This window comes from Thalia democratica, chromosome 4, assembly GCF_965202585.1.
Source record: "Thalia democratica chromosome 4, ktThaDemo2.hap1.1, whole genome shotgun sequence".
In the NCBI taxonomy this organism is placed as follows: domain Eukaryota; kingdom Metazoa; phylum Chordata; class Thaliacea; order Salpida; family Salpidae; genus Thalia; species Thalia democratica.
In genome coordinates, this window is record NC_139168.1 from 71,596,978 (window position 1) to 71,616,479 (window position 19,502).

General features: G+C 24.0%; 2 protein-coding genes across 2 annotated transcripts; both read right to left on the minus strand.

Annotated features, from left to right (window-relative positions):
- Positions 1–288: 288 nt before the first annotated feature.
- On the minus strand, positions 289–7,842 carry LOC145834561 (programmed cell death protein 10-like). Its single transcript, XM_082942013.1, has 7 exons — positions 7,723–7,842; positions 6,861–6,917; positions 5,898–6,018; positions 4,936–5,062; positions 3,451–3,532; positions 2,862–2,944; positions 289–745 (listed from the first exon to the last, which is right to left on the minus strand). Exons 1-7 carry the CDS (start codon positions 7,801–7,803, stop codon positions 640–642), a joined length of 657 nt encoding a protein of 218 aa, XP_082798139.1. The 5' UTR covers positions 7,804–7,842; the 3' UTR covers positions 289–639.
- Positions 7,843–8,695: 853 nt separating this feature from the next.
- LOC145834694 (CAP-Gly domain-containing linker protein 4-like) lies at positions 8,696–12,406 on the minus strand. The gene is made up of 6 exons (XM_082942190.1): positions 12,312–12,406; positions 10,912–10,976; positions 10,458–10,598; positions 10,173–10,263; positions 9,832–10,017; positions 8,696–9,480 (listed from the first exon to the last, which is right to left on the minus strand). The coding sequence occupies exons 1-6, from the start codon at positions 12,389–12,391 to the stop codon at positions 9,393–9,395; spliced, it is 651 nt and encodes a 216-aa protein (XP_082798316.1). The 5' UTR covers positions 12,392–12,406; the 3' UTR covers positions 8,696–9,392.
- Between the last annotated feature and the right edge of the window lie 7,096 nt (positions 12,407–19,502).

A 19,502-nucleotide genomic window follows, 5' to 3' on the forward strand; every position in this document is an offset into this window, starting at 1 on the left:
TAATTTTTCATTTTTCATATTGAAAATTTTCTAAAAGAGAATTTTTTTAAGTAAAATTCATAGAGCATATTATCAAAAACCAACAACTTAAACTGTAAAAATATTTAGTACATAGATTTCTAATTGTCCAATCGTTTCATAATTCAAGTTAAAAAAACATTTAAAAAACTGCAAAAAAATTTCGATATATCAAAACTAGAAGTATATGGAATATTCTTTTACATTTCATTTAAAATATAAACTTTTAACAAATTGTTTTTATTAGTTTAAATTAGTTCCGATACGAGCTTTAAAGAGAAACAGTACAATTTATTTGTGAAAAAAATTATAAATCCATCATATTATCATCTAAACTGGAAACATAAATAATTCAAATATTAATTACTAAACAAATCTAATTTTTTAATGTTTTAATTTTTTGAACAAAATAAACTATCAAAGTAGTATTTTAATGTTAGTATTTGTATACACTTTTAAAATTAAACAAATCTAAACATAAACAATTTTTACAGCTTTAAAATTTGCTATAATTAAGATGTTTAGAATGATGAAACACAGTAATTTCCAATCAAATAAAACTGAACTTTCATAAATTCACAACTATTAGCTGTGAAAAAAAATCATTTTATATAAAAATGTTTACATTTTCAGTGATGTACGCTGTGCAGTAGAATTATCAAAAACTGTGATGAGGGAATTGGCCTGACTGATCAATTTGTTAGCGCTTGTGTACACATTCAACTCACTGTGGAAATAATTAAATAACATTTAATAAATTTATTTTTACTTTGTCAATATTTACTTAAATATAAAAAATATTTTAAAACTGATCAATTCGTTCGCATTAGTATATACATTCCAATCGCTGTAGAAAAATAAAAAAACAAACATTTTTTTATTTATATTTTCATAGAATATTCATAGCTGATATTTAACATTAGTACTTTTTTAGTTATTCTAATACCGGAACTATCCATCAGTATATTTGAACTGTATATACATTCAATTCAGACTATAGTATTACTAAAAAACTTTGATTAAAAAAAATTTAACAAAATGTTATAATCATTTTTATAAAATATGTAAAGGAATTTTAAAACTATGTGAATTATATTTTGTTTGATTTTTTTTTAATCTATAAAATTGTAAATATGAAAAATTAAACAACAAACACAAATAAAAAATCAAAATGTACACATTTTAAAGAAACTTCATAAGTATTGTTATGTCGTAAACACAAACACTAATTTTAGAATAGTATACTAATAAAACATAACCTACTTATCAAAGTTAGCAATCAATGATTCATGAAATTAATTTACTACAAATGACTCATAATTCTATAGTTACAAAAAACTATTACACTAGCCATTATTTGTCTCAGCAGTTTATTTAAACACTGTATAATAGCAATACTAACTTTTTTAATTGAAACATACTTATATATAATTCGATTGGTAGTTTTTATTTTTGTATACAACAACTTTTGTGTAAAATTGAAGTTTTTAAACTAAATTGTTAAGGTTATCTTTGTCAACTACTTTAAAATTTTAAAAACAGCTAAATTGTCTCAATTAAACTTGTTTTATCATTTTTTACACTAATTTTTTATTGATGAATTTACGTTTTAATTTATTTATAAAAAAATACAAAAAAAAATTATACAATACCATAATAATACTACCGAGACTCTTTTCTAACTCATCAATTTTGTAATAAAATTATTTAATCAAAACAATATTCTGTCATGATTGCAATTTAGAAAAGTTGATGTTTTTAAGAAGGAAATAAAAATTTTACTTCCTGTTTAAAAGGTTTAAAACTTTCGAAAAACATTAAATTTATATCTAAAATGACACAAATTCAATTAACTGTAGTAAAAAAGCTAATTAACTAAAAATTAAATCTAAACCACGTTTTTTTTAAATTATAAGGGATAAAATTATTCAAGAGCTTTTTATGTTTAATTGATGTGTAATTATACATAATAACTTTTAAAAATTTACAAGTTTTATAAATGTTTGTTATAAAATTCCACAATGTCATTTTACCTTACTGTTTTACCATAAAAATAAGAAAAATATACTTTAACTTGTTTAAAAACCTTACATAATTAAATAATGTTTTAGTTGCTTTTCTCATTATAGTTGAACAACAATTACTTGATCAAAACAAATCACTTCAAGTTTAATTGCCATTATGCACTCCAAATAGTCGGATAATTACTTTTTAATTTAACATAACAAAAACAAGGGGAAATTATCAATCAAAAGTTCAACTGGCTCATTAAAAACAAAACTTAACAATTTGTAAGCATATAGAGTTAAGGCAATTTTTTTGAAAGTATGATAAACTTTATATTTAAACTAAAGGTACAAACTATAAACTAAATATTAATAGTATAAAGTTTTAATTATATTTTGAAATATAATCATTTTTGTAATATGTTTTTTGATGTAAACTTGCGGACAGAAATTTTTTGTTGATAATTTTTAGATAGAAAACTAAACAAAATTATAACAACAACTATTAAATTCACACTATTGTACGAGTTTTTAATTGATAAACAATTAAGACTTTATTTTTATGTTGCTAACAATGCTCAAGGTTACAAATTAAAATTAAAATTAATAATATAAAAACTAACTTGGTATACTTGTAGTATTTTTATCAATATAAACGAACTTTTTATTTCTTTTAACAACTTTGGATACTTTAAACGTATCAAATATCTAACTTACTAACTTAGTAATTAAACTAATTGATATTCATAAAACAACAAACTTGAAACCTGTGAAATATTTAACCTAAGAAAAACTCAAAATTATTTGAATACTAAAAAAAATATTAACGAAACAAACTTGAAGTCTTTGAAGTATTGTTTCAAGGTGTCGCTGAAAGTTTTAGAATCTCTGACAAATTGTTTCTTTTGCTGGTCACATAACTGAAAATATTAATAAGTAAAAACTGTATAATGTACTTTATGTGTAAAATTTAGTCTTTTGATAAAAATAATGTTGATTTTAACTTATAACATTTAAATTAGTTTGTAACTGCTGAAAAGGCAAGTTGATTAGTTATCAGAAAATTATTAGAATGCTTTAAAAACAAAAAGTTATGATTTTCAAGTTTATTTTAACTTATGTGTTTGTACTATATGATCATAAAGTTTAAAGTTTTAGTAGTTTTTATGATGGCAACTTGTTTGTGGCTATGTTTCTATTTTAAGAACTAAAAAAATTATTAAAATTTAAATAAAAGAGTACCACAATTGTGATATTTTAAGTTTCTTAATACACCCCAAAAATGTTGACGTCAAAATAAACCTAAAAACAAGCTAACTAAGCTATTTTTATATCCACATTTCCAAAACAAGTTCCTTCTTTTTAATTTGAACAAGTTTGGCAAAAACTAAAAATAAAACAAAACAACAGATAAAATAAAACTAACTTTCTTATATTCCCTGACCGAGCATTTTTTCAAAGACTCGTTGACTTTGCTCAATAGATTCTTAATGGCCTGCGCTATGTCCCTGTGTTAAAATATTTTAAGTGGTAATTGTTATTTTTGCAGAAAGTCTTAAAACATTTTTGCACTTGAATAAGTATTTAACTTATTTCAAAGATTCAAATATATTATTCGTTGTACAAAAATTTAAAATATTACAAATTTACGCTTGTATAAACAATTATTCAAATTAAATACAAAGATTTAAAGTATATAAAATTTTTGTTACATTAAAATCAGAAATTGTACTACATTTAGAAAGTTACATGTATGTAAAACTAAAAAAAATAACTTATTTTAAGTTGATCATATTTTTAATCTTAAAAACAAATAAAATGAAACTTAAATTAATACAAAATAATATATACTGTTATCATTTATAAATGTATTTAATTGAAAAATTGATATTTGTATATTGCATTGTAATACGAAAACTATCTCTCGTAAAAGCTAAAAATAAGTAAGTAAAATAAGTTTATCTAACTAACACAATAACGAATTAAAATCAAATAAAAATAATTTCTTAGAAGTCATGTATACAAGTGTTAAAATATTATTTTGAAAACAAACATAATTTGCTTAAAACAAACTTTTATTTACCTCCCAAAGGAAGTCGATATTATTTTAGTCATGTGGTTCATAATGAGGTCAAACACAAACAACTTAAAAATTACTTTACTAGCTGTTACAAAAAGGAAGTAAAAATAATACTTTAAAAATAAATATCATGTGGATATGTTCGTATTTGAAATAAAATATTTTATGTAAATAATAAACTCATGTGATATGTTTGTTTTTTGATAAAAATATTTTAAAATCAAAAGCATGACATAATTTTTCTAAAATTTGTTACATTTGTTTAATTAAACTTCTATATTTTTTATAAAGGAAGTAAAAGTTTTGTTTAATCACGTGAAATATAAAACCGCTAAGTTCAACTTTAATCAAATTAATATATTTACTACTACATATATATAAACAGGAAGTAAATTAATAATATAAAAATTAAGTTAATATTTTGAAAAACAAGTCATGTGAGTATAAATAGGTAATTTATGAAAAAATGTTTAATTTAAAATACAACAAAATTTATATGACTTTACATTAAAACAAGTGAAAAACGAAATTAAAAAGAAAACTTTCTCATTTGTCTGTTCTCAAGTAGTGTAATTTTCTTTGGTAAAATAAAACACTTTTTTATCTTATCTTATCGTAACTTCAATATAATTCAGATAAACAAAAAGTAACTCACATAAATAATATATTTTATGTTTTATTTGTCATATGCAGTAAAACCTCATTACTTTTTAATTTGACTAAAATAAATTTAAATTTGATATTTCTATAAAACTTAAAAACCTATATATTTTTAAAAACTAACTTAATAGTGTGAAGGAACTTATTTTTTATTTTTATTTTAAAACTGACTTGATAGTCTGTAGAAATTTTGGCCTGTTCACAATCTCATCGGGAATTCTCGATAATATTTCCTTCAGTTTATTTGCCTGCGCTGCCAACCTCTGTATTTCTACTTGATCGCTTTTTATTTGCAAGTCTGTAAATATTTAATGTGTGTAAATTAACAGACAACATCTAATTTGTATCTATATTTAGTAACTTTTTTCGCTAGTCTCCAATATATAATGTATATAAAAAACTAATATATATAATTATATCTATATAATATATCTAGTTCACCTTTTGTTTGTAATTATTTATTATGTAATATACACAATACAACAAGAACTTTTTTTTCTCTATAATCTATAATAAACTTTAAAAGTTGTACTGCTATAACAGGCTAAATCAACATGAAGCTTTAAACTCTTTCGATTTACCTTTAATAGTAAGTTTATTTGACGAAAATAATAATATTTCAGGAATAACGTCTTAATAATGCGAGTTTTTGTATTTCTTTTAAGCATTTTGTTTTTCAAGGACGAATTTTTACTGTGTTCAAAAAAATTCATAAAAACTTAGCTAGTAATTTTTTGTTGCTTTCTGTATTTTTACACGTATTAATATATTGATCTAAATAAAAAATTATAACTTAAATTTGTCAAAAACTTAAGTATAAAGAGTTAAAAAAAGAAGTTGGGTTATTAGCTTACTTTTAACTAAATAGTGATATTATCAAACTTAATAGAACTGTTATCACTGACCATCTTAAGTAACTTTTAGTTTAGTTAGCAGATTTGTTAATGATAATGATTATAGAAATATTTTTGTTGTTATTTTGTTGTATATTATTATTATTAGTAAATTTATTGTTATTACACTTACTATTGCTACTATCACCGCCATTTTAAGCGAACTTTTTGTAAATATAACATATTGCTTGTATATAATTATTAATTTTTAACTTTTTTACAACTTATTATTAAACTTACTAGTGCTACTATCACTGGCCATTTTAAGCAAACTCTTGGCATAATTAACATCTTGTTTGGATTCTTTCTGAAGCACTCCTTTCAGTAATTCCTCTGTGAAACCAGGAACTATTCTCTCTGTCTGTAAATTTATTTTTATTTAATTATAACTTTAGGGTACTAAACAAAAGTTTAGTTATGATTTAAAGCAATAGCTCAGTAAAAGTACTAATCTCTCTATCTCTTAATGTAACAAACTTTTATTAAATGTTAAACAAAAAATTATTACTAAATAATAGAACTTGCTTAAGGAATTTAAACTTATTTTGAATATAGGTTAAATTAGTATATTAAGGCCATATGGGGGGTAAAACACTTTTTTTTACTAACATAGGCTTTTATATGAAAGCTTTAATTACAAACTATAAGCTATTTTTATAGAATTCAAAAATATCATTTAACTTTTGAATTTTTTTTTTTTTTGTAAAAAGTTTCCAATACAAATGTATGGACCGCAAAATTTTTAGGTTCAATTTTCTCGGAAATTTTAAAAATCACTAAAAATCTATCTCCTCCTTCATTTTTCAAGCAATTTTCATCAAATTTTTAGGAAATGTTCCTTACATTATAAAAAAAACTTCAAAAGTTAAACTAAGCATAACTCCAAGGTCAGGTAACGGATGCACCCTACTGTACAAAGCTATTCAAAATGTATTTAGTTAAATTGGAATATATAATGCTTTAGTTGAAAGATGTTTGTATATGTTTTTATTGACAATAATTAAAAATTTACATTTATTGAATTTTTTATGAGATACATTTGAGCTAAATTATTGAGGTATTGTACAATACATTTATATTAAACTTATTAAAGTAACCTTAGAAAACTTAACTAAATAATACTGACTTGTAATAAAAAGGTGGACCCCAATATAGCCTAAAGGCTTCGTTTAGAAAAAAATATATATGTATAATTTAAAAAACCTCAATGAACATTTCTTTCAGGTTGTTAACGTTTGCAGTGTCCTCTTTTGACTTCAGCTGTAAAATAAAAGTTGCTCTAATTTATTAAAAATGTGTAAGTTTGTAAAAACCTGAATATTATTATCCATTGTTCATAATAAAAAGCTTGCTTTCTGTAAATAAATTTAGTGATCTTTACTCTATTTTAAAAACAAAAAACATAAAATTATCAACATTAAAATTTTATCAAGATTATCAAACATTTTTAAAAAAGGTTTACAATTCAACTAACAAGCTTTAATGCTTTTGATTTAAAATTTTGTTAAAAACTTCTTAATGTTTTTCTATTGTTAAAACATTATATTAATCATTTAAACTACATACCACGTTAAAACATAGGGATATAGTTCAAAAAAAAAGTATATAATTGTAAACATTATAAAATATAAAATAATGATTTATATATTTTCATAACACTTTTTTTTAGTTTTACTATGAAACTTTTAATTTTTTTAAGTTTTTATTATTTTTATATGCTATCAAACCTCGTTCAAACAGGGATGCAAATCCAACAAACAAAAGTATTTATATCTGAATGCTAAAAAAATTGATAACAAGATTTTTTTACTATAAAACTCTCAATGTTGTTTTTTAAACTAAATAATAATTTAACTTTATTAATTTAACTAAGATAATATAGGTGAATATAAACATTATATTAAACTTTATGAATCATTTAAATAACAAACCTCGTTCAAACATGGTTTTTTAATGTTTTTTTTTTTAATTTCACTGAAAACTCTTAATGTTATTTTACAATACAACTCAACAAAGAGGAAAATATAGATTAATTCTAACATTATATTTTATTTAAATTACAAACCTCATTCAAACAGGGATACAGTCCAACGAAGAGCGAGCAAAGATCTGGTGTATCGTTGGGATTAGAGCTACCTCCGGGCATATTTACTATATATATTTTATATGCTAATATAAAAAATGTTTAAACTGTTTGTATGTACAAATAAAATTAGTTTTAAAAACTATAAAATAAGTTAGTTTAACCTAAAAGTTGATTAATTTTAATTTTTGATTATTTCAATTACAATACGATTTAATAAGATAAGAAAAAAGATTCAAAGAAATTAACTATTGTAAAAAATAGTATAATTTAATATAATAAACATGATAATTGACTTTAAACATATTTCAAAACAGTGCAAAATAATACATTTGTTAATGGGAAATGTTTTTGTACAAAATATGTTCAAATAATAGTAAAACTTTTGAAAAAAAAAAACAATATAAGTCTACAAAAAAAATTAATGTTAAAGGTAGTGCAAAAATTTAAAATCTTAAAACAAGTCTTAGTTCACGTTCTATACCACAGTGGGAAAGTTAAATGATGACACAAAATTTGAAGAGGATTTTTGAATAAAAAGTAAAGTTTGAATGGCTTCGTTAAAAGTTAGGTAAAAATTTAATTACATGATGCTATACAAATATACACTGGTGAGATAAAATAAACATGCTACAAGCTAAACTACAAAAAGTTTGATAAAAATAACTTTTTACAAAAAATGTACCACTATACCATATAGTAAATTTAAAATTACAAATACAGGTTTGTTTTTACAAAGTGTTAAATAGTATATAAATTACAAGACAAATTTATGTTTTTACAAAAAAACTATAAAAATATATATACAAAAATGGGTTAACTCACTAATTTGAAATATTGTACTAATATCAATTTGAAATAAACATACTTTTAAGAGTAATATAGACAATCTTTATTTAAATGTTTGACAATTATACCAAATACAACTTACATAAAAAATCAACAGAAACAGATCAACCCACAAAATTCAGTTTAAATTTGATAGGTTAAAATAAGTTTGAACTTTAATGGTAATAAGTAAAACAAAACCAAAAAAAAAACACTTTAAATAATTAAGAAAATATTTAAAGTGTATAAAATCACTAAAAGATATCTACAAAATACAAAATAAACTAATTTTGAAAGGTGTACAAACAACTATGCAATTATTATATAATTATGCAGTTTTTTGTAAAAAAGCTAATAAGATTTAAAATACAAATGAAAATTGATAAATTTAGTTTATACAATGATTTTTAAAGCTACTTTATTTAGTTGTAATATAGTAAATTAAAATAATGATGGTTAATTAAAACAATACAGTTGACAGTATAAAAATATCAAACATATAAGGAAATAATTTTATATATATATATATTTATATATACTATTGTACATGATAAAATTCAGTTCGGGAAAAATCTGTCCAAAGACATCGTTGGTGTTGGTTAATAAAAATATTTAAAAATGTTTGGAAGCAATATTGATAATTTAGGGAAACAAGACACATTGTATTAGAACATGGTTCCACATCAATGGTTTCTGCCCGATATTGTCCCTCTAAAACAGATTTATACAGACAGAAATATTAGAAGAGCAATGAACAAAAAAGGTTGGCATTTCCCATTAGTCAGTCCAACATTTAGAATTAGGGAAACTCCCACTTCTGAAAATTAAACAGACAGGAACCTGGGCTGCTTGAACTCCTTATCATCAAATCTTCCCTTCCTCAGATGATCCAATTGGGTCTCGTGGGGCATCCTGTGCAATTAAAACAAAATCTGATTAAAACAGTTATATAAATGTTCAAAAATACAACTGCATTTTATACATTCTTTAGTGTGAATTGAGGTATTAATATGAAATTATTAAAACTGAAACATATAAAAACATTAGCATTTTCAAATAAACAGTTTAGTGGAAATACATCAAAACATATAAAATCACCCTGTTTTATAAGGTATCAATAAAACAAATTATATAAACCGCTGAGTATAATAAAGAATTTCACAAACTATTTTTTTCAAATGCACCAGTTTGCCAACGATACACCAAAAAGTTTAAAGAAATATTTAAAAAAATAAACAAATATCAAAAGAGTCTGATACAAACCTGTAGTGAGGGATGCTGCCGTTGAGACTGAGAAAGTAATCTGGTCTCTTCTTTGGCTTCTTTGCAATTTCAGGCTCCTTGCTGATCGTTGCACACGGGATTTTGCCGCCAACTGAGTGGGAGCGGTTGAATGTAGGATCTTTTGTCCATTTGTAACCTCTGTTACCTCCTTCCTTGGCATATGACCTGAAAAATAACTTCTCATTTAATATACAATTTTACTAAATTTTAAAAAAATAACTCCTTTCTTAATTTTTAAGTTAATTCAGTTTTTAAAAATGAACTTTCGATGAAAGAAAATATTAGATAACAGTACAATTTAGCTAGATTACTCTACAAACCTGACAAGATCCAAGTAATCTTTGGTGATTACAGCGCTCCTTGGAGGCAGAGAGGATTTCACTGGTCCAAAGAGCTGCTCGTCAACTTCACCTATAAAAAAATTAAGTTGTTGTAAACTTGTCAGCGCATAAAAAATAAAATTTATCCTTATGGTACTAATATGTGCTTTTGTTTTTTTAGTTGCCAAAAGTAGGTTTCTGAAGGAAACTATATTATCACCACTACAAAAAATATGAAACAATTAAAAACATGTAAGAGTGTTTTATTTATACATGGATACTTACCAGTATCAGCCTTGGTCTTGTAAGAGTTTCTAGTCTTTCTGATGATGCCACTGAAGCCAATATTGCAGGCATGGGTGAACAAGCCGTGCTTGTTGGGACACTTGAAGTATTGGTTGCCCTTCCACAATCCATTGTGAGTGCCTTATTAATAAGATATTTTTTAAAGGAGCTATGTCAATTAGGTTTAAGTAATCTTTCTCATATTGACAGATACAATTTATTATTTAGAGTAAACTATACTAGTTATAAGGTATTTAGAACAAATTTTAAGTTCAAAGAAACAACTAAACTTACTAAGTAGTAAATGTAAAAGAAAAATACAAATAAAAATAATTAATAAATCCTAGATTAACTAGTCATAAAAACAAAGTGCCAATTAAAACATTTAATTCATTTAGTGTACTTAACAAATAACATTTTGAAAACTCATTTAGAAAACAAAAATCAAATTAACCTAGCGGTTGCTCCAGTTCAACACCCACCCACCTTCCAGGCTGACCGTTCAGTGTGCCTTTGAACCTGACAATTCATTAACTAGATGTTGAATATAAGTATACAGTAAAGAAATATCTTGAAGCTTACAATAGTGTTTATTAACCAGATGTTACATGATAATATACAGTAAAAAATATATCTTGAAGCTTACAATAGCATTTATTGACTAAATGCAAAATAAAAATATGCAGTATAAAAATATATTGTACCTGACAATAGCATTTATTAACCAGATGTTAAATAAATATATACAGTATTGAAATATCTTGAAGCTTACAATAGTGTTTATTAACTAGATGCAAAATAAAAATATGCAGTAAAGATATATCTTAAAGCTTACAATAGTGTTTATTAACCAGATGTTACATGACAATATACAGTAAAACAAAAATATCTTGAAGCTTACAATAGCATTTATTAACCAGATGTTAAATAAATATATACAGTAAAGAAATATCTTGAAGCTTACAATAGTGTTCATTAACTAGATGCAAAATAAAAATATGTAGTAAAGATATATCTTAAAGCTTACAATAGTGTTTATTAACCAGATGTTACATGATAATATACAGTAAAACAAAAATATCTTGAAGCTTACAACAGCATTCATTAACTAAATGTTAAATAAAAATATACAGTAAAAAAAAAAATATTTTGAATCTGAGAACTACCTTTAAGGCCATAAGTCCAACATTTTATTACAAAAATTAACTTTGGCTTTTATATGAAAGGTTTAAATACAAACCAGTTTTTGTAGAATTCAAAAATATCATTTAACTTTGGAGATATTTAATTTTTTGTAAAAACTTTCCAATTTAAACGTATAGACGCAAATTTTTTAAGGTCAATTTTCTCGGAAATTTTAAAATTCACTAAAAATCTATTTCCTCCTTCATTTTTCAAGCAATCTTTTTCAAAATTTCAGGAAATGTTACATTAAAATAAAAGTTTTATCACAAAAATTAAAAAAAAAAGTGTTTTTTTGTTTTAATAAATTTTTTTTCTTTTTAATTTTTTAATTCTAAAGTAATGTTTTTTTGTTATTGTATAAAGAATAAACTGTGAAAGTTTGAAGAAGATTGCTTGAAAAATGTAGGAGATAGATTTTAAATGAAATAGTCTTTTTTTGCTGTTTTAGTTTTCCCTTCCCATAGGGAACCTATTATGCGGCCCAACTTTGACTGGTCATATCTCAAAAAATGATTTGAATTTCTAAAAACGACAAAAAGCATCTTGAAGCTTAGAAAAAACTCAATAAAATAAGATCAGTTTGTAAAAAACATGGGTTACACCCCTATGGCCTTGATAACTTGATGTTACTTAATAATACACAGTAAAAAAATGTTTAAAGTTTTAAACCTGACAATTGCATTTATCAACTTGCCATCAAGTCTGACCACAACTCGCTGGCCCACCACAATGTTCAGGTACAACACCATTTGAATATTAACAAATAATCTGTAAGAAAGTTTTGATTTATTTCTAATTGATATAGAAAACTATTAAGTGTAGCATTATATTTCATATGGTGCCCACCACAATGTTCAGGTACAAAACCATTTGAATATTCAAAAGAAGAGTCAGTATTTTTTTTTACATTACTTTGATTAAAAGTTTTGTTTTATTGTTGTTTTATATAGAATACTATTAATTTGGCATTATATTTCATATGGTGCCCACCACAATGTTCAACCATTTGAATATTTAAAAATAATCTATATACAAGATTTTAAATAGTTAGATAGAAAACCTGTTATTTAAAATAATAAAAATTTAAAAACATTTCATTAACTCATTTGTTTATTATTTTTACTTAAAAATTTTTTGAATTTAATATGTTTAAGTTATAATAATATTCAAAACTTTTAAAAGTTTATTTTTAAAAAATCAAATTAAAAATATGCTAATCAATAATCAAATTTTTGTTACCACCATGTCCAAGTACAACACCATTAGAAATTTTTTTAATTTATGTGAAACATTTTTACTCAATAACTTATAAAAAATTATACAAAAGGGATGTATATTATTTCGTTAAGATTAAACTGAGAAAGTTTCAGAGAGATTGATTAAAAACTTGAGGAGAAGATAGCTTTTTTAATGAAAAAGTTTTTTTTTTGCCTTTTTATTTATTCCTTCCATAAGGAACCTATTGAGTTTTCTGACTTTGTACCCTCATATCTCAAACACTAATTTGAGTATCTCAAAACAGTAAAAAGCAGCTGCTAGTTAGTTAAAGACCATTATAATAAAACCAGCATGTAAAAAATTGCCTTTCATCTTTCTCCCTATGCCCTTAAGGCTATATGAAACTAATCATAAAAAGATTTTTGGTTACTTTTTACAAAATATTTTTAAACACTTCCATGGCTGATATAGAATTTTTACTGCGATATCATTTTTAAGTTCCAATGTTTAACAAAAAACTATATAACTTATAACTTGGGTGGGTGTCACTTCTGCACAAAAGTCACTTATTCCCCTTGTGCAAAAGCACCACTTTTGCACAAGCGTCATTTTTTCACAAGGGGACACTTTTGCACTGTGTCTCTTTTGCATAAAGACACTTTGCACAAGTTAAATTATTTTTTTTTTTTATTTATTAACTTTAATATGTTTTTTTACTTTCACAACAACCCTTAATCCTTACTTTTGGTCTGTAAATTTCCTTTTTTTGTTGTTTATGTTTTTTTTTGTCTAAATTTTATTTCATGTTGTATATTTTATATTTTACTATTTATTTTATTATCACTCTTACCACTAACCCTTACCCTTTGTTGGTAGCCTTATCTTTTGTTTATTAATTAGTCATTTTTAATTATTGATGGTGTATTTTTTAATTTAATAAAAAAAAAAATTTCTTACTTTTTTAAATGTGACACAGTGCAAAAGTGACCCTGTTCCCAATAACTTAATTTAAAAGCTATACTCTGTTGTGGAAAGAATCACAATTAAATCTCTTTTATTTCAAACTTTAAACAACAAAGCTTGAATACTCAACTTAAAAAAATGGTAAAGTAGCAATGTAAAAAACATTAATTCATAATATACGTTATAAGTTTGAAAAATAATTGTAGCTTGTTTGAGAAAGTTTATGTCAAATACAGATACTAAAATTTAAAACAACTTTTCAAACTTATTTGAAATGTCTTTTTCCTTCTGGTATTTTTAACAATTTGGTACAAAATTAACTTAAAAAGCAAGCAAAACGTTAAAGGGTTAATAAAATAACTTTTTTACTTAGATTGCTTGCTCAAATAACTTGTAAATTATTTCCTTGTTAACATGTTTACCAACAACTATTTGCTGTGTTTGTTCATATTGGCAAATAGCAGTTTCGCACTATTAAAGATAATATAACAAGATAGGTTGTTTAAAAAAACTTTTTGAGAATATTTGGATATCATACCAGATATTTATTACACTTTTAAATTAAATCGAGTTGAAAAAGTTAATACAGTATTTTTTTTTGTTAAAGTATCAACTTCAATACTTATTATTTACAATTTTCAACTTATTTCTATCAAAACTAAGATTATTCGTTCCAAAGAATAACACTAGCATGTTAATAAAAAAAAAGTAAAAAATATACAATTGCTTGCAAATTTTTTTTATTGAAGTGATATTTTTAATTATAAACTAACACAAGTTGATTATTCAAGGACAAAAAAGCGCTAAAATCATTTGGTCATAGAACGTGGTGTAAAAAAAACTGTTGGTTATCGAGTCGCGATACGATTGAATACTTTATTTTTTAAAGTATTGTCCAGCAAAAGAATAAGCCCTTAAAGTTTCTTGCTATAGTTAATTAAGGTGCTTGGAAACAAGTCAAATATGCACAAGGGACACTTTTGCAATAGGGTAAATTTTGCTTGAAAGTAATTTAAAAACAAAAAAAGATAAACTAATAAAAAAATAAAAAGAAGTTACTAAAAGAGGGTAAGAGTTAAGTTTAATAGTGATATTAAAAATTGAAAGGAAAACATAACTAATACAAATCATGTTTGATAAAAGACAAAAAATTAAAAAAAAAAGTCACCGACCAAAGGTGAGGGTAAGAGCCAAGAAGTAACAATGGTAGCAAGCATAAAAATCAATAATAAAATATACAATTGCGTGAAAAAATATAGATAAAATCAAAATTTAACAATTATTATTAACCCGTGCAAAAGTGTCTTCGTGCAAAAGTGACCCTTAGTGCATATTAAGCATTTTCCCCAGTAGCCGACATAGTTAGTATTTTCAAAACAGATTTTTAAGAATAAGCGAGTTTGCAGATAAACATCTAATTATTTTTTTTATTTAATAAAGTTTCATTGTAGATATAATATTTTTGTTATAATTTTTAAGTAAAAAAAACCATCATTTGTATTATAAATAGCTAAGTTTAAAAATATGAAATCCTGCGGCTTCTGAGTGTTGTATATAACAACAAATTTGAGTGAAATCTAAAACACAAACAACAAAGTTGCTCAAAAACACACATGACTAAGAAGTGTTACAGTTCCCAACGTATTGTACCAGAGAGTAAAGAAAACGTAATTTAAGGAGTTAAATAACACTAGCAATATAAAAGTTTTAGTAGTGGTAATAGAAAAAACATATTTCAGTTTATTGTTTTATTTTCAAGTATCATTCAACGAAAAAACATACAAACTACGGTATAAAGCATAAATACGACTTTATGTACATTTTTTAGGTTGTCTATTTTTTGTTAATTAAAATTCATTAGTTTTTTTGGTGAAGTCAGCGTATAAAGTATAAAAATAAATGTATTAAAATTATTCCATAACCTGTCGATGTTGTTATACTAAATAAACTTTTTAGTAACTATTTAATTCTGCCAAACAGATGTAATTTTTAGTAGTAGTATGTCTGACGCATGTTTAGTTGAAGACGTGATAAAAAAGTTAACTTAAACTTAATAGTTGAACAACTTTACAAAGCTATAAAGAAAATTATACTGTGAAAATAAAACTCACAAAATACATTTAAATATTTACCGCAAATTCAAAAACTTACTTATTAAAGAAAATAGTTTTTTTAGTAAAACTAAATCTTTTTCAATTAGTTTTATGATCAAATTTTTAACAACGCTAGCACAGTATTTCCATTTTCAGATTTAATAGAATTTTTGAATAAATTTCCAAAACTTTATTGGTTATAAAGTTTTATACTTGTTGTAAAATTTTGTTTTGTGTTACTAAATATTTTTGTTTTTTTCTTTAGAAAAGCTTAAAAAGGACAAACTGAGACTGAAAAATTTTAAAGTTACAAAATTTTTGGCTTTATCTGTACTAATCACGACCATTACCATATTTTGTTTTTAAAATGTTTCAATTATATTTTAATTAACTTGATAACGTAAGCCATCATATATTGTTGTTGAAAAAGAAATACTGTTTACAATTTATACACTGTAAAGCTTTGTTCAAGCTCCAACCAACAAGCTAGCTTGAAATTTGCAACACAGGAAATATTCAAAGTGTGGGCAGCTGTTAAACGTTGCAGCTTAGTGAAAATTTAAAATTTCTTATATTTTTTTTTGTTTTGGTTTATATACGCTGGATTGTTTCGCAGAAATTATCACTTTTAAAATCACTGTGTTGAAATGAAGGTCTTGTTCCTGTTGAACCTATTGTTTATTTACACAACTTGTACTGGATATGAGTATACTGATAAACCGGAGTACTATGTGAGTTCTGAGTTTCCTGATAAACCAGAGTATCCTGTGAGTTCTGAGGATCCTGATAAACCCGAGTCTCCTGATAAACCTGAGTATCCTGATAAACCTGAGTTTCCAGAATCTTGTAATGATATTTGTAAGTTTAAAGTTTTATTTTGAAATGAATGTTATTTATTTTAGCTTAAAAATATTTTCATAACTTACTAGTTTTTAACTTAAACTTTATTTTTTTAGTTTTAATTAATTCCTTAGTAATTAAAATTTTTGAAAGCACCTAAAGTTTTTACCTTGTTTGGCTGAATTATAAGTGTAAATATCTTTGGTAAATGTATAAAATAGTTGATGGTAAGAAAAATCTTTTTTACGCTACTATTGATAAAGTAAATACTAATTACAACTGAATTTTTTTTATGTTTTAATTAATGTCAAACACTTATTACATTTATTTAAAAATTTTGATTTTTTTTAGCGTAGTACTTATTGTTTAAAATTGACTAAGAATAAAAGTGCCTGAAAAAAATTATATTTGTAACATTTTTAAAAAATAAATAGAAAGATGTAAAAAAAAGTCAATAGTAAAATAACTGTACACACGTGTGAAACACTTTCAATATAAATTCTTTATGTCCTTACAAAGTTTTTTTTTTTCTACTATGTTCCTTGACCAACTAAGATAAGTATAACCTTAGGTAGACGAGAAACAAATTAGCTAATTATAAGAGATTTAATGGGCCGAATTGAAACTTTGTCCTGTAAAAAATTTGAAAAATGGAACATTGTACCTTGTTTGATTTAAAAATATAAAGGGGGAACAAGACATCTAAAATTAAAAGAAGTTACCTAAAAAGTACAACAGGTTTTTTGTGAAAGGCACAAACTTAACATACAGAAATCTTAGTTTTAACAAAAGTCTATGTCCTCCTATGTTTTTCAAAATATATATTTCAAATTTTGTCTAGAGTTTGAACTTTGAACTAACTATACCCTTAGTTCAACAATAGTACAATAAGTTTACAATATTTTTGTTTATTAATATTTTTGTATATTTTAGACTTCTCAAGTGCGCAACCAAACGAGTGTGTAGACTTGCGAGAGGTGACTGTAGCATTAAATAAACAATAAACACTTTTGATCAACTTGATAACATTGTGACAAGTTAATAATGTATTGGAATTTTTGTGCTGGAAAAAAACAATGTTTTAAAAAATTTTTGATCAACTTAATAACATTGTGACAAGTTATTAATGTATTAGAACTTTTGTGCTGGAACAAAACAATGTTTTAAAACATTTTTGATCAACTTAATAACATTGTTACAAGCTAATAATGTATTGGAATTTTTGTGCTGGAACAAAACAATGTTTTAAAATTTTCGTTTATTAAAAAAATGTTTCTAAAACTAAGTAAACGTTGTTAAAAAGTAATTTGGTTCATATAGTTTTAAGGTTTCTCTATTCTCCACGGTTGCAATTTGCTACAACAGTAAAGATTTTAATACTTTATTCATTTCATGTAATAATACTAATAAAAAATATAAAATAAAAATGTCAACAATGTTGTATCATGTCTTAGAAGGACTAACTTGTAGCTTTAGATTTATTCATAATAAAAGCTAATACAGTAACCTCTTGCATCTTTACGCACTCGTAAGTTTACGCACTCTCGTTTAGTTACGCATTTTAGACTTCTAAAAAATTTAGAATAAAAATTTCTATTTTTTTAATTTTTACACAAATTAGGTTTATTTTATATTTTTATTTAAAATGTGTTTTTAAATGCTAACTCACCTTTCTCTATATCTTCAGACTTTGTAAACTTATGTTTTTCTACTAAATGACAAACAATTAATTATACCTCAATTTATTAGAAATTTTGTTAACAATAAAAGTTTAAGTTAAAATTCTGAAAGAAATATGACTGTGTTAAATAATGAAAGTATAAAAAATAATAAGAGTTTAAAACACAAACAAATAATACAGCACTCTTGCCCTATGTGTGAACAATCATCTAAAAAAGAAATCTAATGAAACTTCCTAGCAAAAAGTAGCAGTGATATTTAATAATATAGAGCTTACACATAAAACAAATTCTTAATTATGAATTAAACTTGCTAAGTAGAATAGTATATAAATGTTACATATCAAATAAGTTACATATAAATAAAGGTAACATCTACTTAATATTAAAATTAGAAAATTTTTCTAGAAGTACTATTATTTTATATAAATTTGAATCCTTTTTTTTAAACATATGTATAGTTTTATCTTTTTTTCATATTCATAAATAAATTAAACAAATTTTAAAAAGTGTTAAAGTCCCCAGTCTGCTTTTAACTAGAAGCAATATCAAAAAACAGCCGTTTTACTCTGTATATCTGGTACCTCTCATATCTTTACGATCTTTCATATCTTTACGCACTTTTTCTGTGGACACAATGTGCTTAAATAAGTGAGAGGTTACTGTAACTCATTTTTATCTTAATTTCGTTCATTGCTTTAAAATACCTAATTATTAACTAAATCCTGTCTGTATATTAATGATCGTTTGCTTAAAAGTATAAATCTAATCCTTATGTTTTCTTTTCACTCTCATAAACAGTTATAAAACCAAAATTTAGATAGTGTTGTGTTTTACCACTTTTGAACAAACTATCAAGCGTAAAACATTTTTTGATTTTTAAAGTCTCTGCTCTTTATTAACATAATAAGCATCAATAAGAAAACGTTTTACTTTAAATCATTTGTGCTTTGAAAGTGTAAAGAGTTAACATGAAACTGTTCTAGTTGAAAAAAAGTATTGAAAAAAGACTTAATAAGATCTAATTACTAAATAAAAGTTTTTTTAACTTTTAATGACACGCTCGA